This window comes from Macrobrachium rosenbergii, chromosome 13 (genome assembly GCF_040412425.1).
Source record: "Macrobrachium rosenbergii isolate ZJJX-2024 chromosome 13, ASM4041242v1, whole genome shotgun sequence".
Taxonomy (NCBI): domain Eukaryota; kingdom Metazoa; phylum Arthropoda; class Malacostraca; order Decapoda; family Palaemonidae; genus Macrobrachium; species Macrobrachium rosenbergii.
Window position 1 is genome coordinate 20010570 of NC_089753.1, and position 22348 is coordinate 20032917.

At 35.1% G+C, this 22348-nt stretch overlaps 3 protein-coding genes across 6 annotated transcripts in view; 1 reads left to right on the plus strand and 2 right to left on the minus strand.

Annotated features, from left to right (window-relative positions):
- The window catches only part of RfC3 (replication factor C subunit RfC3), a 70410-nt gene extending 61952 nt beyond the window's left edge, over window positions 1–8458 (minus strand). Inside the window, exon 1 of the mRNA XM_067114381.1 lies at window positions 8321–8458. The gene's annotated coding sequence lies outside the window, so the exon portion shown is untranslated. The remainder of the gene's footprint in view (window positions 1–8320) is intronic.
- Window positions 6499–12090, plus strand: LOC136844960 (galactoside 2-alpha-L-fucosyltransferase Sec1-like). 2 transcript variants are annotated; one of them, XM_067114382.1, is made up of 7 exons: window positions 6499–6606; window positions 8333–8449; window positions 9104–9189; window positions 9659–9769; window positions 10303–10465; window positions 11420–11561; window positions 11950–12090. In XM_067114382.1, the coding sequence occupies exons 1-7, from the start codon at window positions 6555–6557 to the stop codon at window positions 12011–12013; spliced, it is 735 nt and encodes a 244-aa protein (XP_066970483.1). In that variant the 5' UTR covers window positions 6499–6554; the 3' UTR covers window positions 12014–12090. The 2 variants fall into 2 exon arrangements, with proteins under 2 accessions (XP_066970483.1, XP_066970484.1); XM_067114383.1 differs by lacking the exon at window positions 9104–9189.
- A 5067-nt stretch (window positions 12091–17157) lies between these two features.
- Clic (chloride intracellular channel protein 5) overlaps window positions 17158–22348 on the minus strand; it is a 106347-nt gene continuing 101156 nt past the window's right edge. For all 3 annotated transcript variants that reach the window (XM_067114390.1, XM_067114389.1, XM_067114391.1), the window contains exons 5-6: window positions 20241–20380; window positions 17158–19505 (exon numbers count right to left, since the gene is read on the minus strand). In XM_067114390.1, the coding sequence (XP_066970491.1) occupies window positions 19428–19505; window positions 20241–20380 (218 nt within the window). In that variant the 3' untranslated portion in view covers window positions 17158–19427. The remainder of the gene's footprint in view (window positions 19506–20240; window positions 20381–22348) is intronic.

Consider the following 22348-nt stretch of genomic DNA (forward strand, 5'->3'; position numbering starts at 1 on the left):
ACACCTAACCAGGTACTCTCCAATCTGTGTGTTCTAAAACATTCTGATGGAACTCGGCAAATTTTCTTCTATATATCAGACACCCTCAGCACCCTCCTCATGGCCTCTCTCTATCGATTCGATCATAATTCTTTCTTGTTACATATAAAAGACTTGCTGCTTTTTCCATTCATTTTCAAGCTTCTTCCATAATTGTTACATAACATATATTTGAACCTATACATGTTATATTTCGTTTATTAAACTGCACTTTTCTTCTCTTATACTTTTTTTATCATCTGACTAACTTTCTCAATCAAAATATTCAGAACAGTCGTCCAAATTAAACCCAAACTAGCATTACCCATGTAACTTCTTACACTCACGACGCACTATCAGTTTTACCTTTATAAATTCCGCTGGAACAATTTCCTTACCCAGGCACAGTGTTTACAGACCTGACAAACATCGCTGCTTATCAGTAGCACCACTCTCCCTTTGGCTGCAGCAAATCACAAGTAATCCCTTGAAATCCAGGTGTCTTTCCATTTGTCAGCTTCTTAATTGTGTCCTAATGACTTTCTCCTTGACTTTCTCGGATGATGTTGCATGCCCTGCTCCATGTTTGTCATAAGTTTACATCTGACAGTTAATTTTTCTTAGTGGTCATCGCTGTCCGAGAACAGAGTTAAGCCCGGAGCAAGGCTTATTTTCCCAGATCGAATAACCAGGCTTATCAACATTATTATTACTCAGTTATCCTTCTTATTATAATCATTATTCTTTAACCAGAATGTCATGAAAATAAAATTAATTAAAGTATTGAAAGTCACTGAATATAGAATTGAAATTTAACTCATAAATCAGGAACTGAATTTGCATTAAAGACTTCTGTGTGGTTTAACAGCTACAAGCCTTCAAGGTTTTCATGCAAACTAACTAGCTGGATACATTAGTCAAAGTACTTTTAAAAATTTGTGATATATATATATATATATATATATATATATATATATATATATAATATATATATATATATATATATATATATATATATATATATATATATATATATATATATATATATATATATATAGAGATATATTTAAACCACGTTGACTATATCATTTTAGCCCTTTTAAAATTCTACTCATAATTTGAATCTGATGTAATTCAGGAATTACAGAGGAGTTTAAGTTGACTAATAAAAATAGTGTATAAAATTAGTGCTTAACATAAATTTGAAAAATGCATTACAAGCTAATTCGACCAGCGGATAAAAGTGATTAAATTAAACCTTCGCTGATTAGAAGCGTCATGAAACTAAATAAAAATAGTGCCATCCAAATGGACTGTTAAGCTCAAATTTTGATAACTTATTTTATCTCGTCATTTATAGTGGGTTTGTGCAATTTTTCTCTATTCAATCGTGATTTTGGAACGTTATCTGTTGGTTTGGCAAATTATATATTCACGCTAAAATCTCTTCTTTCGATAATACGTTTTCATCAGGTAAGTGAAAAACCTTCTTTTACTCTGAGGTCTATAGATTAATCTATGGACCTTGACGCAACTGTTCGTCTCGCGTCTACGTGATCAAAGATTGAAAATTACGCAAAATGACTAACTGATTTTACAGAGCGTCTTTTTATCATCTGACATTATAAAACACATGAAATATACCTGAAAAAATGTTACTTGATTGTTATGGGAGAATTCATTGTAGTGTACTAATAATCTGATTATTATCACTATTTAAAAATAAAGAAAAATAATAAATTATAGATTATAAACATATGAATAAACGGCAGCATGATATTGACGGTTCGAATAATTACTGCTTCGTGTAGTAAAACTATCGCAATTTGATTACAAGATATAGAAATAAGGCTTAGTAAACCAGTGAACATTATCAAATGACAATGACCTCCTCCCAAAACAACGCTCATATCACGCTGAGGCCTCTGGCGCCCACGCCTGGGCAAGACATTGACACCACTCTGTATGATGTCATCAGTGAATCATTAGAACTTAAAAAGCATTATCGGCGGCAAGATTAACCAGAATAAGCTAAGAATTGCCTCTTTGTTGACAATACAGTTAAAGGTTACAGATTTTAATGTCTCTTACAATTCTACGTCTTCCACAAGTTCAAGGTACACCTAAGGGTCATTGTTTTAGTCTTTTCTAAGGCAAGGGATTTCATGTTGGTTTTAATTTTTTATTTTATTTAAAGCAATGAACTTCCCATTTAATGAAGTCTGGGATTTAAAGGTCAGAATGTTCTAGATTTACAATAGAATAGTTTTTATAAAAGCAATCTTAGGGCAAGTGTGTGTGCTATGTATATGTAAGATGTTAGGATGTTATAAAAGTGGTTCTCTTCATGCCATGAATATATATATAAATATTTTCATTGTGTGTATTTATAAATTTTAATTGTTTAAATATTTGTGCCATTTGTTCAGGCCTTCAGGATGATTTAATGTCAAAATTTTAAGCTAAGAGTTGATTCAAGAGAGAGATATGCATCTGCAACTGGGAGTTGACCTCAAGGTTTATGTCACTGATCAGTTTGTAACAACAGACAGACAGATAGACAGTTTAACAGATGATGAAAATAATTGGAAACATTTCAAGCATTTTTGAGAGAGAGAGAGAGAGAGAGAGAGAGAGAGATTACATCAGTTCTATCTGTGTTTTGATGAATCAGGAAATGAACGGCTGGACTCATTGAGTGTATTTAACCTTGCTCAGAGACCTATGGAAAAGGCTCTGCGTTTTTATTATGTTATATTCTTGTTTTATCATCACCACCACCACCAAGAACTTGTTGTACTTTACGAAAGAATATGCAAGGTTCAGCTGATACAGTTATGGAGAACTGGAGCAATGTTTTAAAAAATTTTGATCTGAAAATAATGTTTTAAAACAGAAAATTGTAATGAAAGTTTTAGTTAAGATTAATTGGTTCTGGTAAAATTTAATAATATTCAAATATTGGACTGTTTGCTAATAATATTCAGGACAACTGTTAATTACCTATTTTACAAGAACCAACCAAGGCCAAATTATCCCAAAGGTGGTTTTCTGTCGAATTTGTGAAAAAAAATAGAGAAAAAGAGGTTAAAGGGTTTTGGGCCATTATTTCGATAATTGCTGCACATCCAGATTTTGTGCCCTTTATTTACGGGATTCAACTGATGGGCAGTTACATGAGAATCAACCAGAGGAAGAATGAACTTTTTTACCAGAGGCCCTCTGGGGTCACGCGTCCAGTTGTCACAAGTCCCTCAGTGATAGAAATCCATCTTGATATTTTTTTTTTTTTATTTTAGTTTGTTTACATTATTTTTAGTCATATTAATTTTTTTTAATGATAAAAAACGGACCTTTCAATTAGGTGGCGTCTTGTCCCTTCCTCTTAAAATGCCTGTAAATATGCTCTTCCTGTATAGTCCTCTATATATCTGTTCCTCAATAATGGTTCCCTCCCATTATTTAGATCCACGTACTGAGGTTTACTATTTGAAAGTTACTTAATATGTTTGTGTTCACATACACTGATTTCGGAATTAGTAAATTTTTAGGACCTCATTAAAACTGGGTCCAATTTGTTTTTTTAGGAAGAGAGAGAGAGAGAGAGAGACACAGAGAGATTCCACATTATGAAAGAATCAAGATCCGGATGCTTGATAATTTGGAGAAAAGTTCAAGAAAGAGAGATTTGAGATAAAGACTGAGTTAGCCATAATCATCTAGTTTGAAGGACCTGGCTTTGGGGATAAGCATGTATTTTATGAGAGAGAGAGAGAGAGAGAGAGAGAGAGAGAAAGAATGTTTAATGTTGATTGAAGGAGAGCTGAGTAAGGGGGAGTAGTTCCATGTATTTTATGAGAGAGAGAGAGAGAGAGAGAGAGAGAGAAGGCTTAACGATGATATGAAGGAGACATTTTCTTTAAAGGAAAAAAAAAGAGATAGTTTTCTATAACTTTAAAAAAAAAGGTTTTAGATTGTGTATACATCTTCAATTCTCTGCAAAGAAAACTTTTAATTCCATAAAGACAGTTATACTTGTTACAGGTGTCCTAGAATTGATAAAATGTTACTGTATCACTGTGGTTAAATAAGATTGTCAAAAAGTTTAATGTTGTCATATTAGACACAGTATGGACACACTAAATATATATAGCCATATATATTAGTTAAGCTTATTCTATCTTGAATGATATATGATATATTTAATGAAGTAGAAATTATGTTTGGATAAATAACTGTTCTAAGAAATAACAATCCATTTGTTCATTAAGAATTATTATTATTTTTCTCAAAATATTATTTCTATAATAGATTTTTTCCATCATTTTTATATTTCATTTATGTTATTATGTTATATTTTCAATTTATTATTTTGTCATTATTTTTCATCTTCTAATAACTAATTTCTTTTGATGTGGATTTCCCGCCCTGGATCCTCCTCCTGGACCACTAAGAATTAATAACCACCTATATCTTTTAGTTTTTCTTTTTTAAATTCCCTCTGAACATCTTGTGCTGAATGGGATTAAAGACCAGGGCTTTGAAAATATTGAATATAAATGTAACGTTTTTCCTGAAGAATGCAGCAACATAAGTTTATTACTTTTATGAAATGTTAGCCTGTGATTATTAGTTTGCAACAGAAATTATTATTTTGTACTGTTAATAAATCAGGCAGTGGTCCTATCCAATCAGAACTGGGTAAAAATATAATGACCTTTTTTGTATACCTGAGTGCGACAATTCAAATATGTTGTTGGTAATAATTAATATAACAACAAAATGTATCCAAGTATTTGAAAACCTTTTAAATTCAGGAATATAATTATACGAATGAACACTTTTATTAATTAAATCAGGTCAATGTTTAATATTTTTAAAACTCTGCATAAATGCTCGGAGATTTCTTTCTGTAAAATGGGGGAGGAACTGAAGCGTGTTAGTAATTCTTGTTAACGCCCTTGGCCTTTCCTTGCGTGTAGTTAGATTTAGAACGTTTTAAATTAAAAGCTAAATATCTTGCACTGCGCCGTTTTAAGTCCCTTGTACATACGCAATATACACTGTTGACATTTCTGTATATACATCTACTGTGATTTTTTTATCATATATATATACTGTATATAGGACATTCATATAGTATATATATAATGTATACATGGATATTATATAATATAAGTATCGAGGAGTTATATATATATATATATATATATATATATATCTGAAGAGAGCCTCAGAGAGAGAGACATTGAGAGAGATTGAGACTCCCCTTGGAGTTTACTTTGCCTCATAACATTCTTTCCTCCATAATTAATTGTTCATTGTTTTGTGGTAGCTTATAAGTATCTGCATTGTAAATTTACATTCTCACGGCTGTTTATTCTGAACAACCAAAAGATAACAGCTCGTAACCTTCCTTTGCCATTTTTCAGTGTTCAGTGGCTGGAGCATGCATCGGATACTGCGCAAGAGGCCCCTCCTCCAAAGCAAAACAGACTGGAGCGATCAGTCACGTATCCCCAACTATAATGACATGATGACAGCTCTGCAACACCAAAATCCAGAAGGTGGGAATTCTTCTTCAAATAACGACCAGGAATCAGCTGCCCACCGAGGCGTGACACTTTTTCGTAGGATTTTTATTTGACTTTCAAATAATCGAAAGCATGGTTGCACTTGGCGATGGTTTCGCGTCGAGGACTTGGTCAACGTCATTGCAAAACTAGCCAGAATTAAGGGCAGAAGCAGCTTGAAGTCCTTGATGAAGGAGGCTTTGGGAAATCTGCCTCGCCTTCCGGAGCTATCTCCAAGCCTTGCTGAGGTAAACTGGCATTAGTCTAATTCCCTACATCACGCTTTCTTACTATATTAAGATCTAAAAACTGCTGCAGTGTGTCTATGCATATGATTCAAATTGTCGTGGTAGTTTTATAAAGAGATTTTAACTATACTATGTAGTTAAAGAGAAGATGAATAAAGTTTTCCCTTCAGGGCCCTTTGCCGTCGTCCAAATTATACTTATTATGCAGCAATTCACAGGGTGCTTGCATGTTAACTTTAAGCGTCCCTTTTAGCTGCAGCCCATAAACATATTTTCCCATTCCACAAGTTTATACTTCCATAGCCCTCCCAGCCCCCGTCCCATCTCGTAACAATTAACGCGACTCAGCAGGCTTGAATAGACATCACTGTCCCTCTTCCAAACCAACGACCATCGCCCTTAGGCAAGATCTATGAAGACAAATGTTACCATTTATTCATTCCATCTTGAAGTGAACACCACCTTCTCCCAAAATACTACAAGAAGTAATCGACGTCAACACTGATTAATTCACAAGGCGAACGGGAACTGAGACGACGGTGGTGCCACCTGCAGCTAGAATCACGTACAACGACACTTGGCGGAGAGAGAGAGAGGTGATTACCTCTTTGTTTTTTCACTATCCTTGGAGCTGAAACTGCAACAGCATTTTTAATATGCAACGTTGTTTGCCCTACGTCACATCTACAACGCGACGGTGGTCGTGCTCGGCACTATGAAGGATCGACTGAGAGACTTCCATCATCTGTCTCTTCCAGATTTCCCAGGCAAGTATATTGCCTAAGAAATCTAGTGCCTCAAAATGGGACCTAGAAGTTGGTATCATACACATACGACATTAAATGTCAATATTCTTTGTAATTTATACATATAATTAAAAGTGGTAGTATTTCTGACAAGATGTACATTCGCAAGAAAAGAGAAGATACAGTTTTCATTAGATTTCGTTCATCGAATTTTAATTTTTTCTAACAGAAAACACATAATCTCGGTAAATTTACTCTAGAATATGGAAATACAATGCAAATTATATATATATACATTAAATCTACAAAACAAAACGTTCAGATATTTAAAAACACAGCCATGTCCGAAGTAATCAGAATTTCCCAGATGACTTCGTTCATAGAGATCTAAAAGATAGTAGTGTGGATATCTCGGTGTACTACTATTCATCAGAACGGCAATATTTACTCGTTTTTCCGTTATGAACAGGCTTATTATTGCATCATCATACGAGGTAATGAGAATTTCTTTAATTTACACATTCATGTTTGTATTTCACGGTGTTAAAAGCCAGCTGGAATTAATGGCAGTAAACGTTGTGACACCTAGGTAGGTTGACCTAAATCTGTTTAAATCTGAAATTTCTCTATGATGTGAGGGCAGGCAGGGCTTGGGGAAAAACACAAGTAACTGGATGTTTTTGACGTTGCCATATTTCTCTTCTCTCTCTCTCTCTCTCTCTCTCTCTCTCTCTCTCTCTCTCTCTCTCTCTCTCTCTCTCTCTCCATTACTAAAACATACTATACAATATAGTATTGCTCAATCTCTAAAAAAAAAAAAAAGCTCTAATGAAACTCTCTCTCTCTCTCTCTCTCTCTCTCTCTCTCTCTCTCTCCATTGCTAAAACATACTTTACATACAAGGCCTCATTCTCTAAAAGAAAAATAATGAAATTAGCTACAGTACACAACAGGCTGACACAACAGCAGACTCTCTCTCCCTCTCTCTCTCTCTCATCTCTCTCTCTCTCTCTCTCTCTTCTTTTGTTCAATGCATTCGTTTTCGTTGGACATTGCTCAAATTTAACTCTTGATTTCATTATGGAAGATCGCGTTTCCGATTATGTTAGCATTCCGTTCAATGTGGTGTCATAAATTCATTTGTGTAAGATTGCTTGGTAAGTTATGTTTAGAAAAATGTTTATTTTGCTCAGAACTGTCGCTGCAAAACAACTTGAATGAATACTGTAAAACTTACTACTGCATTTTAAGTATCAATGATTTCATTATCGTAGACTATGATTGAAAGTTATAGGAGTCAAGCAAAAAAACAAACACAATAAGACGGAAGCTCCTCTTTCTAAAGTTGCCAGATGTCGCATTATTGAGCAACATATGTCCGAATATTTAAAAAAACTGTATCCTCACTTTCCTTGCCGAGTGTACATACTTCATAGGGACAATATAAATATAACTGGCAGTGTTTACGGCATTAAAAAATCCTTTATTGGTAATATGTACCTATTTTAAAACGGTAATGCCATTTCGTGTATGAAATAAAATGCTAAAATGTTACCGGTAACATGTATGAGATATGGTATTGTGTATGCAGTTAAAATTAAAAACATTATTTGTGACGTACAAAATAAGGGAATGTTATTAGCAACACAACGAAGTGGAAGGGGGTTGGTCTGGAATTTTTACCCAGTGATCAGGTTGAAATTTAAACAAACAGCCCTAGTCCTATAACACTTACCTTTTATGCCAGGGACCTTCAACACATCCGAGTGGAAGGGAATGGGCACTTTCGGGAGTCTGTACAACTACGCCCCCATTGAACTAGCCGCTTCTGGTCTCTTCGGCCCCGGAAAGTTTGTCTTGCGAGGTCAGTTTTTCTTCAGTGTTGTTTCAATGTTGTTTTCCCTATCAGGGCGAAATTCACTGGCTTGACTCCGCTGGTTGGTCAGTAAACCCTGTTGAGTTATACATTAGATTACCATCACGATGGTCATCATGGTTAAATTTCACATGATTGAACTTTGAGATTTTATATGTCTACATTTGTGCCACTAAATTTCAACGTCTAGGTGACTATCAATATGGATACTTAACCCTGACATTTAAATGTTATATTGATATCACAATGACCAATTATCTTTGTCCAGTTAAATTTCTGATTAATAATGGTTAAATGTCACACTAGGATCACCAAGGCTTCGAATATGGCATCTCATTGTTAATCCCGTTATGATTACTATAGCTCGCCTAACTTAAATGATAAAACTTAATCATTGTATTACGAACACTGAATTATGCTAGACCTATTCAGATTCAGATCAAAATGTTAACAGTACAATGTTTATCATCTGGGTAAATAAAAAAGCAAATTACTCTTCTGATGCATTAAACAGGAATTTTAAAGTGTTGCTTACTGCGCCTCCCAACCCCCGTCCTATCACAAATGTCTGACTGAAGAAAACAAAACATCTTGATGCTTTGGCATCAAGACTCACCCGTCTTTTGTTTTTCTCTCCGTCAGAGTATGCCTTTGAAATTCAGTTATTTCACAAGTTCAAGAAAGAGCTGAAACGAGAATTCACTTTTCATGATGAAATCAACACCAAGGTAAAAGCGATGGAGTTTTTGGCCTGTCCCTCTTGTTTCTCTACCTGCCCGGTGTGTGGCTGACCATTTTCTTTGGATACGCCATGGGAGCTGATCGCCTATATGAAATGAATATCATTAGTTAGCGACAAGACCATTTCTTTTAGGAGTAATTTAAGCGAAGAAATCATGTACTTGTCTAAATTTCTGTGTATATTAACGCATTAGCTCCCTACCAATCTTTCGTAGTAGATCATAAATTGCACTCGTAACAAAACCCATCAATTAATAGCTTAATCTACTGGCTTTCAGTCCCAAATATAACCAAGTATCGCTTGCAAATGTCACTAAATCTTGGTAATTTTACTAAGCGGGGGAATTAAAGCATATTTTCCGCAACTTCCCCTCGTTATTCATCATTATGGAATCCAAACCCTGTCACTATAATTCCTAAAAAAAAAAAGGAAAATAGCTTTTTAAATATTCCCAGGTGCGAGAATTTTTCGACACTATCCGAAAGAACGCGAGTGGTGCCAGTCATGCGGATCAAGTGTTTGTTGGGTTTCACATCAGGAGGACCGACTACCTCAAACATGCAAAGGTGAGGTTCTCTACTACTGTACTACTACCACCCCGGCCCCCATGGAGCATTTGAATCTATTTCTCGATCAGTCATTTAGTTTTGTTATAAATCGCACCTATTCACAGACAGGATTATTACTTTCTTATTATCTTATGGAACAAAACTCTTCTTATCAGGATTCTAAAGTACAGGATGGAAAAGAGGAGCATTTAAATCAATTTAAATAATAAACAAAAAAAATCATGAATTATTACCTTCCTACAAGTGAAATATTAAAGTAGCTTTTGAAATGTTCATTTTTTGAGTTCCAAAACGTAGTTTTCTTATCGTGATCTAACAGCATTCTTTGAATTAAAAGGACCCATTAGAAACTATTTCACCCCAGTAGTTGCAGTAACAGCCGAATTATAGGGATAACCTATGTCTATTTTTATAAGCCCTTTCATTCACAATATCAGCAAAAACCTTAAAATTCTAGACAGATATCGCATAGTTTCCGCTCACTTCCTAAGAGAGAACAAACTAAAAAGCCACGATCTCATTCTTGGCAGATGATGTTTGGGGCAAAACTTCCCGACAGCTCGTACTTCGACCGCGCCTTGGAACACTACCGAGCGAAGTTTCCAGGAAAGGTGGTGTTCGTTGCTGCGTCCGACGACCAAGACTTCGTAAAAAGGGCGCTTATCAAACATCCAGACGTCCGGTTCTCGCCAGGTAACCTGGAGAGCGTTGCAGTGAACGCAACCTCGCATTCATGAGTTTAATAGTCTTGAAGATGAATGATAACAAAAATCCCCACATAAAGTTTGATAGGAAGATACACAAATGGCTACAGTGCATGTTTTGTAACTGAAAACAATGACAAAGTATGAGAAGTGTTTTATGAAAACAAACAAGAAAATCTGTGATGAACAGCCACACCCCTTGGACTGCAATTACAGTATTGACACACCCACCGTTAAAGGCGTTTTTAATCAGAAAATATGGTAAGCCGGTGCTCTTACGTCGATTTAATAACCTGATGTGTACAGAAATACAGAGATACACACTGGCCGTACAGTGGACCCTTAACTTCTCGATTTTCTGATATCTATAGATATAATTTCTAATACAGCGAAGCTCAGGGCTCGCTTATTCCATAGACCTGGGGAATGCGACCAGCAAATTTCATGCTAAAGAAACCTGAAGAGAGAATACAACCTTGTTATGCTAATAGGACGCAAAATTTGTGAGTCATGTAGGAAATTTACGAACTTTGTAACATATGACAACAAAAAAAAATCAAAAATAACCGTTTCCTTGTCTCTCGGGCGATTTTTCAAAAATGGTTCCATTGCCTCCTTCAGATACATAATTTTTAATTATTTACGTATTAGCTTCCCAACAGGTGAATGGTACATCACAGCTAACAATAATGAATACATACTATACCAATGAATAATAGATAAATAAATGGATTCATCGAGCATCACAGCTCACGCCTGCGGGCAACTAGATAGACTCAGCAGGATCGGGAAGCTCTCACTGGTCTTCATTTCAGTCATCGGTGACGTAATTTTCATTCTAATAATCGCCTCCACTTTATTACTGATGGAACGGACTAAACTTCGCTCAGCCATGCGGAGTGGTAGTTAATTCAGACCTCTCATTTCATTATCTTTTTGGCAGGTACGTCGCCGACATTCGACATGGCTCTGTTGTCTTCCTGCAACCACAGCATAGTAACCATGGGCAGCTACGGATTCTGGTCAGGTTTTCTGACAGGAGGAGAAGTCGTCTACCCGGAAGTCAAATTGCAAAGAGAATACAGGTAAGATCTAAGGGAAAATAAAAAGGGTTGGGGGACATGAAGAATGCAGTCAAGGTAAAGTGACACCCCAGCCCCCAGACAAAACCTACATTCTGGTTTTCAAAAAAAGCATTTTAGACTAGCATCCACTACTTTCGGCTAGCTACCTAAGTACTAATTAATTGTAGGGGTCAACAAAGCTACACTTAACCCTGAAATCAGAGCCAGTTCCTCATCCTGGTGAGTCACTTTTCGTGAACACAGGACCAAAATTTATATATATATATATATATATATATATATATATATATGCGTGTTAGGTGCGTACATGGCTGCTAACGAAATTGTAACTTTACGCTAAAACTTGAATAATGCCTTTTTTCTAATGATCCTGTTACATTCCCAACAGGTTCTCTCGAGCTATGTACGAGAAAGTTGGTCTTGAGTCTTTCACACCACTGCCGGTCGATTGAGAAACCTGAATGCCTGAATTGTCACGTCCTTTATGACTGAAATTTGGTGTTAATTTATTAAAAGTTGTGTTTTACTGGATCTGCTTTCCTGTTACCCCTGTTTTTATAATTTCCAGTGCACGCCCCCTTCTGGATACTACATACACTTAAGAGGATAGATACAAGCAAACTTCTGGATGTATACAAAGATCTTTTAGATACATGTACCAATAAGATATTACCTGGATAAGGGGAGACTTCCCGATACATATAACCTACTGGGTACAGGTCTACTTGCAGATATATACAATCTTCCAAATACGAGAAGACCCATTTTCCCTAACACAGCATTTTACTGCGAGCTCTTCATTCTCAGATTCAGATAAGCACGGTGTCAGTTAGCCATCTTGCCGCTTAAAATTATTGTACCACGTAGCCAGTATCATTTCTATAATCGAGTAAATCAGTGTTGTGGCATATTCATTAAGCTGACGTTACCATCATGAATAAGCTTGGTACAGTTCGCACTTTGACGCTCTGATGCCAGAGCACGAACTAGGCCTAGGGTACCTCTGCTTATTTCAGGCATTGGCACACGGACACACTTTCTGGTATCTTAATATCTTACTGCCAGAGTTTGGTGAGGTCGCTCGCTCGTTTCACCCTAAAGGTAGGGTGAAACGAAAATGTAAAATACGGAAAAGTGTTGCATAGGAATGTTGACTCTGATGGCATAATATTTGTTTACGTGTATAAAGAAAATTTTAATATTCGGTAATTAGGCACATACATAGACCGAACTTCCGTATGCTCCCTTACATGTCCCTTTTTAATCATTATATTTACATCTTCACTTATGCAAAATTTTATGTTGGAAACCAATGAGGGAAAAAATTATTTTTTCAGTTATTTAGTAAAGAATACAAAAGGTAAATTCTCTTCTTTGCCTTAACTGTTTTGTTCCAATTACATATTAGTTATTGGAACAAAACAGGTTTTCATTAGTAAAGACGTTTAAACCACGACCCTGGTTTAAAACATTTCCCCTTTACTTAGACACACACCGCATATTTCTGAAGAAACCTGCCTCATCGTAGCCAGACAACTTCATTTGTTGTTGGAAACGAAAATGTAAAATAAATGCACTTGATGATCTTACACCATATTTTCTCCCAAACATACACAAAATTTGTTAGATATAGTACAGTGGCATGAAAAATCTTATAATAACAGGCACAAATACGTTTTTGGATAGTATGTACAGTGTATGCGATAAATTGTAATCATTAATAATCTTAAAAAATAAAACACCATACAAGGCAAGGCAGCATAGGGAGGTAAAATCTGCACACGCGCCATGATGATAGCCTACGTTTTCCTGTGCACATGTAATAAAACAGTAAAAAATCTTCAGATTACCCTGTAAAACCATACTTTTCAGTTTCAACATAGGATAGACTTGTGAGATGTAGGCTTACTGTTTTCATAGCCAAATCTACGTACATCACTAATGTCCTGCAAGCATAACGTTAGAACTGATACTCATTCTCAAAACTGGTAGTACTACGTGTCCCTAATGGCTACGCGGTGGAGCAGTGAAAATCCACGTTTACGACATCAAGATGTTAAGGTCATGTGAGTTGTTTGTTAAATTGTTTAAGAGTAAGCCAGACTTGTGCTGGCACGGGCTCTTGCTCCTGGAGTAGTCCGTAAGTCATCTGAGAAGTCTTCCGGTGGCTTAAAAATTCTTACCACTCGCACTTCAGATATGAACAAAAAAATTATTTTCCACTACATACTTATTTTGTAATAAAATTCATATCTGAGACTTTTACCGTTATGTTCGGCCAATATTCACTTATGAACAAGGTGTCATTTTCTAATTTCATGTCACTCATACCTTTACAAATAATACGAAAAATGACAACTCCGAAAATTGTCACTTTTCATTGATCAATGTTTCTATTACAGTACCTTATTTGGCACTTCTTACCGTATTTTAACATGAACCTCTTTAGGTTACGTTCTGCCTAGGCGTAACAAAGATACGCCTAGGCTGAACATTCTTTTGCTTCTTAAATTATCGTATGATAGGAAATTGAAAAAGATTTAAAGTAAATTTCTGCAGGCAGGTTAATAGGCCGAAGTCATACCGCTTCACTGCTCGCAAGTTGATAGGCCTATTTTCCTTCGTATGAAATCTTGATGTAGATATAAATTTGGTACTTTACTTGCTTCTGTTTGGGTAGGTTGCTGCCTTAGATTTTACTTAGCCTAACTAAGCCTAGATCAGGAATATGAGTTACAGGAAGCCAGATTTATGATCGAACAAAAACTTCCGGAAAAACACGTTATTTCATATATATATATTTTTTTTTCTTAGATATTACCATCCGTTCAATACCGATTATCTGTTTCTTTGCCTTAAAGATATTCCTACCCGCCTTCGCCATCATCAAACCTGACATATAAGTCTATACCCTGCTCTGTAGAACATTTCCTTTTTGTTACTTAACCTACTTTGCCCTAAAACCTACAGTGGCCTACCAGCAAAATTCGTCATATTTCCAGCTTATTTTACCCTCGTATATCGTACTTTCCATACCTTTAGCTGTGATGATGTCATCACGATTTGTTGAAATGTTTTCTGATCACTTTCCACCACTATTCTTCACTGTACTTAAACCTTCACTGGAAACACCATCTCGAACAGGGAGTAAACACACTAATGCCTGTATGCTTCTTCTTCAGTGTGTTATATATTAGGCTTCCAGGTACTTTATGTACCGTCTTAGTCAGCTCAACATGTCGCATGTACCCAGTGATCAGTGAGCTGCTGTAAAACTGTACTGAGCTTTGCAGCATTTTATTCTTTAATAATAATAATAATCTGAGGGACTATATTGCTACTACAGGACAGTATTTATAGCATTTCTTCCCTCTGGATTTTGACTGTGAATAACTGGCAAGTTGGAAAATAGATCATCGAATTTTTAAAGACAAAATACTCTGATGGGAAAAATGAAAGTTCCACAGTGAAACATCTGTTGTGGCATTGGTTCAAAAGCATTATACAGTATTAGAATTCTTCCTCCATTTGGAATATTGATCTCTTGATTAGAGTACGTACATCTTTTTTAGGGGGAGTTATTGAAATGACTAAGTTGAATGTAACTTGTCAAATTGGCTCCCTTTGACTTAACTCTTCTACATTTGCTCTCAGTCATCCTATAGGCAGAATTTCCCTTAATCTGGGGAAGCCAAATTATGCTAAAGAAGTCAACACGTTACTTACTGGTCCAATAAAACTGGCAGTCACTGGATTGTGGTTTTTGAGTCCATTTCTTTTCCCCTTGTGCCATTCTCCCAAAAAATTATTTCCTGCTTCCATACTTCCTGATTATTAAGTCCTTTGCAGTACTGAGACAGGTTTACTCCATTCTTTTGAAGTCAACACCCCCTCATCCTTCTTTTTTCTACCTTTCCATTCATTTCATTAAGGTATGAGTTAGATAGGGTATTAGGTTGTCTGTACCATTAGCTGTTGTATGTAAAGAAAAAATATTTACCTTAGAATTTTCATTTATTAGTTGACTTTCCTTTGCCCTTAACTCTCATACTATTGGTCTTTTATCTCCAATTTCTTCCAAATATATTTTTAACTAAAACCTTCCTGCACATCTCTTCCATAACCATTTCCCAGGCCTTACCTTTTCTTCATGTATATGATAAAAAAAATAAAGACTTCTCATTCTTCACAACTTCACTTCCCACGCAGATAATAGCATGTAAAATTGCTCGACACCTAAGCACTCCAATTTATGTTTGATTAAAATTTTTATGGAAGTCACTTTTTCCTTTTAGTTATTATATTAAACTCACAGGATAGACTTTGCACCTAGGAATGATTATCAGATACCAATAATACCAAATTTTCAAGCTGAACTTAGGCAAATTTCTGTACTAAAAGAGTGGTCCTTGGTAATGTCTCTTTTTGGTGAAGTAGTTTGGTTAAATGAGATTTCCATTTTACATTTAGAGGTTTCTCCTTGATTTTTCCTATATTGAATATTTCGTGACTGTTCTGGATTTTTTTTTTATCTTAAATAAAATGTTCCTGGCCTTAAAATTAAGACAATAAAAATTTTTAATACATCATTAAATACTGTACTTCACTGAGCAAGGTAGGCTATCTTGCACTGTACTCCTGCACCATAATTTGCTGTGCACATATGGTACTCTTTCTTTACTAATTGTAATATTACCAAAGTACTGGATCATATCAATAACACCACTCTTTTCTTTCAAACCACTTGCTCCATCTTCATAGGAATGCAGACTCACAGGGTTCAGTAAAAGACTTCTTTAAGTGAAAACTGGCACAAGGTACTTATGAAAGTAGGACAAATGGGTGGGAAGAGACAAAGGAAACAAAGAGAAAAATGTAAACAGCGCAGCTTGGTGACAGAAGGGATGCCACAGACCATTTAGTACCATCCACAGTGTGCATCATAATGAACTTTGCATGTAGAAATACAATTAAGGAGTCTGTTTTGTGTTAGACTCCATATAAAGTTAAAATAGTGGACCTCTGGACTGGTTTTATATAAATGCAAATATTGAACAATAATTAGATGCTTGGCTCTAGTTTTTTCGTGGTCTAAATACATCAAGCCTGGCTTGGAAACTGGACAATACAATATGTGGCTTGGAACTTTGGCAATTAGTTTTTGCTTTAGAAAGTGTAATTCCCCTTCAAATACAAATGTGTCTTAAATGAAGGCTGAAACAGCACTCTACAAAAATGCATATGATATTCCTATAAAGTTACAGTAAAATGTGGTGCTATTATAAAAAATTCTAGATAACTTACAGTCACACTCTCAGGTTACAGACTTCTTTAGCTTAGGTCATTATGAAGTACAAAAAGTATCTTATAAACAGTAGGAAGAAAATTGGAAGTGGATAACAATAGTAAACTGGATCTTTCAGTTTTGTTGTGGAGTCATCTTGCAATATTATGTTATGTGATTCTGTCAGCTGCCATACTGCTCATTTCTGGAATCCGCCCACATGCTGAATTTGCTTCCAAATTACGTGTCTCACTTTTTCTTCCTACCACCCTGCTCATGACATAAATATCAAAGGTGTTATAAAACACTTCCTTAAGTTTCCCATTTTATTTAAATAATTCATGTATGGATGTTCCTTACAATTTTCATAATGAAAAAGATAATCACAAAAATAAATAAAATTATGAGCCACAAGACCAGAACACTTACAAGAAGCAAAAGCTTGAAGGAAAGTTAAAAACAATGCTATACTATGGCTCTACAGTGTAAGTCCACAATCCACAGTCAACTTATACATAAAAAAAAATCATATCTTGGGAAACTCAAAAATCTGTAAATATATTACTGTATCAGGAATCAAAACATAAAACAAGGACATAGACTGGGTATCATGTGTGAACCTTAATGGAAGAGCTATGAGACGGCCTCGTCTTGTAACTCGGCAAAGCTTAAATTATAAGAAGGCATCAAGAAATTCACTGTATTCTAAACCAACCACACTCACAACTACCACGGTCTGAAATGCAATGTCAAACCTCAAAAGTTAAAAGGTCTTTAACATGAAATATTATGGTAAATCTCGTATTTTATCTGATCATTTAACACTGGTAGTAAACTCCTGAAAGGAGAAACTTTTCTTAATTTGTTATTGAGAGAAGAGTAAACATTAAGTACAGTCAAACAGGAAAGGGTAAGGTATTAAGACACTGTAGATAAATGACTGAAAATGCATGAAAAACATGACGTGACATGTGATCACAAAGGAACAATGGTAACTAATCCATTTTGTTTCCATGGCATTACTCATGCTTCCCTTCCCTGCTAAACAAAACCCTCATTGAATAGAGAAAAAAAAAAATGCATACAGTAACCCCAACTGAGTGACCCAAAAGAGGAAAAAGGCGAGGATATGGGAAATGAATGGAAATCAAAAAGCTTAAATCTACATCTTGAGGGTTTGGTATAAAGATACTTCGACATCAAAGACATTTATCTCAGTGGCATTATAAAAATATTTATAAAACTTTAAAACAACCTTCACATAAATAGGAAGTTACACTTATTCAAAATATATTTATCCAATCTGTACCAGTTGTCATACACAAACCCTCTGGATGAAGTGTATAACAACCTTCACATATGACAGCAATAATGTACAATTTTCTGTTCCTTCTGGCATTCTGCTGACTTATTTAATTTTCCATAGCCTCTACCATTCATGCACTACACATTGATAGTAATGGACTTTTGTGTAACAATGCAAGCACAAGTTCCAGTAGCCAAGAGGTGCTATTACCTCTGTAAATTACATAGCTGAAGAAAAGTAAATAAGAGTAGCAAAAATTTCTTTATAAAAATGCCATCACACGAGAACATTCGCTGAAAATGATCTTTTGAAACTAATGGATTATACTTTATTTACAGTGATGAAAAACTGACAAAAGTTTGGAGCTTTTTAAAAAGAAATATTCTATGTAACAACTGAAACTCAAGCTCCAAGAATACAGTTTAGATTTATTTTTTCCTTGCCCTTTTATTTTTTCTTAAAAGCCAAAAGATTTCTGGTGCATAGGAATGCATAATTTCATCTGTACAGTACTGGAAATGTTCAGAAAACAGGAATGAGTGAAGAAGAGTTAACTAGATCATATTTAAGTAAAAAATTCCTTGCAAGACAAAGGAATGAATATAAACATGAAAAATATATTTTTTTTACTGAAATAAAGAAAAAGCATAAATCTACATTTATCATATATGCAAACATTCTAATACAATGCTTTTCCTAATAAAACCCCTCTAAGTTCCTTTTCAATAAAATGAAAAAAGTGAAATTTGTACAAGATAATATACTCAAGATATGACAATTCAGAAATAACCAAGCATAGAGCTAAAATACACAATTTTTAGGTTGCCACATAACTCTTATAAAGCAATGTTATTATTGAGACCTTGTGAGTACTGATGCCAGCCCCAAAATAAACTGCTCACATAAGCAGCAGATCTGCTTTTGATGCTCGGTGGGGGATATAATTTACATGCCAATCAAGTTCTCAAATATTGTGCCTTTGGCAACATATTTTAAGTACAGCACAAAAAGTAAAACTCAAAATAATATTCAAAAAGCTCTCAGAACATATGTACAGGGAATTTTTATGATTTCAAAGGCTAAAAATAAAGAAAAATTGATCACCGGGCACAATATTTCAAAACGTCGGTGTTACCATCATCTTACCTAAACTAACAGTACTGATGATGACTTGATTATAAAAGCAAAGACCTTTATGAGAGGATAAGGAATCCACTGTGCTATATTCAACTCTATATTCACAGTGGGTTTGGCTTTGTAGTGGCTGTTCAAATCTTCAAGGATTAACACTGGCAGGTATGGAGGTTGTGAAGGTTGGAGTCTCTAATTCCTCATGTTTCTTCATTCTGGTACCCTGTGGGACATCAGACAATTACTTGTTATGTCCTACTGAACCTTCTTCGACACTAATACACTTTATTAAATATAAATAAATAGAAGATACAAAAATGCATTGATTTCATTATCACTTATATCTCTTTATACAATCACATTAGACATCCGTTACCAAGCAATTCTACTTGAAAGCTTTGCTTTATTATTAAGACTTCTCTCCCTAAAATCCATGGTAGTGCTACATGTACTGTTATAGCTCCAGTGTGTGAGTGAAATATTCTTGAAGTTGAGACAATATCTTAGTTGGTACTGGTTAAGAAAATAAACTTCATCCATACTTATATTAATGCCCATCTTTTGCAGCATACTTTTGCTGAACTCTTCATAAAAAAACTTGACTGATACCAAAAGAAAGGTGATTAAAACTTCTAAAAAAAACTGATGTACTACAACACTTTGGACCTCTTGAATAATAGTTTAGATTAATTCTAATCTGTACATGGAAAAGGGTTTTCTGCAGTGCCCCTTCAATATCCAGCTGCAATGTTTTGCCCTTTACTTTTCATGTTTCCTCTGGTCCCTTCCTACCCAGCTATCCAACTTATTTTAATTTTGCTCTGATTTTTGCCCCTCAACTAAGACAAAGAACTTCAGGTGAGCTCATCCATTCTAAAAAGGTGGCTTAGTAATATCCTTTGACTGCAGAGCTGTTCAATAATAATAATAAAAATAACAATAACAACAATAACAATACCTGCTGCTGTTTGTAGTGGTTGATAATATCTTGGTCGGCAGGACATGACTGGGTGAAAGCATCCAACTGGTACATATGGTACATGTATTTCCACAAGTGTTCTAGCTCTTCTGGGATGTCAAAGTCTGCAAAATATTTGCCTGCAACCAAAACAAACAACATAAAAATTAATGCAAACAAATCAAACATCACAACAGAAAGCTGACACAAAGGTGTAAAAGTAGAAAATTGATGCTCATAGAATACCACTTGATGCAGTACCTTACATCCAGAATGTATAAAATTAAGGCATAGGAGATGAGGTGCTAGGGTATTCAGACAGGAAATGAGCAAGGCAAAGCTTAATACAATTTTCATTTTTTTTTTACTTTCTTTTTTCAAAAAACAAATAAAAAAAATAATTACTAAAAAATAAAAAGGTATCTTAACGATAAGCACTTCAAAAAGAAGGATGACGTCTGGCACAACACCACTACCTTATTCGTTCAGCTAAAAAATCTACTGTACTTGCCTCCTTTTATCTATTGCTGTTTCCTGAAAAAGCTAAACTCCTTAAATGCTACAAAGCTGCCTGTTAATTGGATTCTGACATATTATGTACCTTTCTTTACTTTGAATTTAGCTCTAAAGGCTAGTAAGGCTTTTAAGCCATGATGGAACTTGCCCTTTATGTTCACTTGTCCCTTCTGCTTGAAGATGAACATTGGTACTTACAGTATGTTCCACCTATGATTACTACTATTATGTATTAGTAAAAGTCTAACCAGACAACAGAGTTAATATACTCATTTCTCTTGGTGAACCATATTTAATTTTACATGCATTTAACATGTAATTGGATAAGCTAAAAATGCTGAAGATTCTGATAAAATTTCCTTCAAGGATTTGCTTATAATACTTCATACAGAATATGCATTAAAAGTTGGAAAATCATTAAGATTTGTTTGATTGTAAGAGTGGTTTTGCAATCAGCCACTGGGTTGTGTAAGTTATTCGCAGATATCCATGGGTCAGATGAGTGTGATCCATGTGAATAAAGGATAGCATTACTTTAATGTGACCTTCTTGTAATGAACACCACAATCCAATAATTTAATCTTTAAACTTTTATTGTCAGATTCATTATTCAACAATTCCTGCCATTTACTAAAGATGATGGGGCTTTAGAGTTAGTAACAAATCACTAACAGGAACAGATGCTGTATATTCTATCTAGTTATAGTGACTGCAGTTTTGGCTGTTTTATCAAAATATTCATTTCCTTTCATGCCTACATGAACAGGAACCCAACACATTTTAAACCAGTTAATTTGTCTGTTGGTATGATTGCTTTATTTACTGTCATTCTGCTGATGTGAAGTACTTAAATACCTACTGTTCCTTACAGAAAACAAAATATTTTTTTTATTTTCAGTACCTAGTTAAGTGATCTTGTTACTTCCTAATTATTTGAATAAACTGGTCACAACTTCTCTGTAGCTGACAATGCTTCATTTGACCCTATCCTTGTTTCTAGGGGTTGTCTTAGGGATCCATTCACTCCCACCTACTCTTACACTTCTTTTCAACAATGACCTACCCTGATCAGCATGTTCCACGGAGTACAATGAATTCCATAAGTTGACTCCTTATCCCTCTCAACCTTCCCTTCACAGTCACTATATTATTATTATTATTATTATCATTAAATAACAATTCACCTACTTCAGACAGCATGCCCTATGACCAACACTCCTGGGACCTGGCGCCAGCCAATCAACGCCTACACAGGTTTGAACACACATACACACCTATTACCTGGTACTACGAATAGGCATAAGTATTTTGAAAACAGAACAACCTAGTAACTCAATTTACTTAGCATTGTTGAAAGGTAAATTTACACTTTAAATACAATGACACCCCTTTCACAGTTTTCATAAAATGAATTTGACTGATGCCAGGTGTCACAAAATAAAATAAAACCACTTTTTGTGAATCACTGTGAAATTTCATTTGCCCTCACTGAATCTTTCCTCAGGCCCCAGAAGGGCAGTATGACCTACTTTGAGAATGACTGATCTACAAATTCAATGTCCTATAAATATGTGTAGGGCAGGATTATTTAA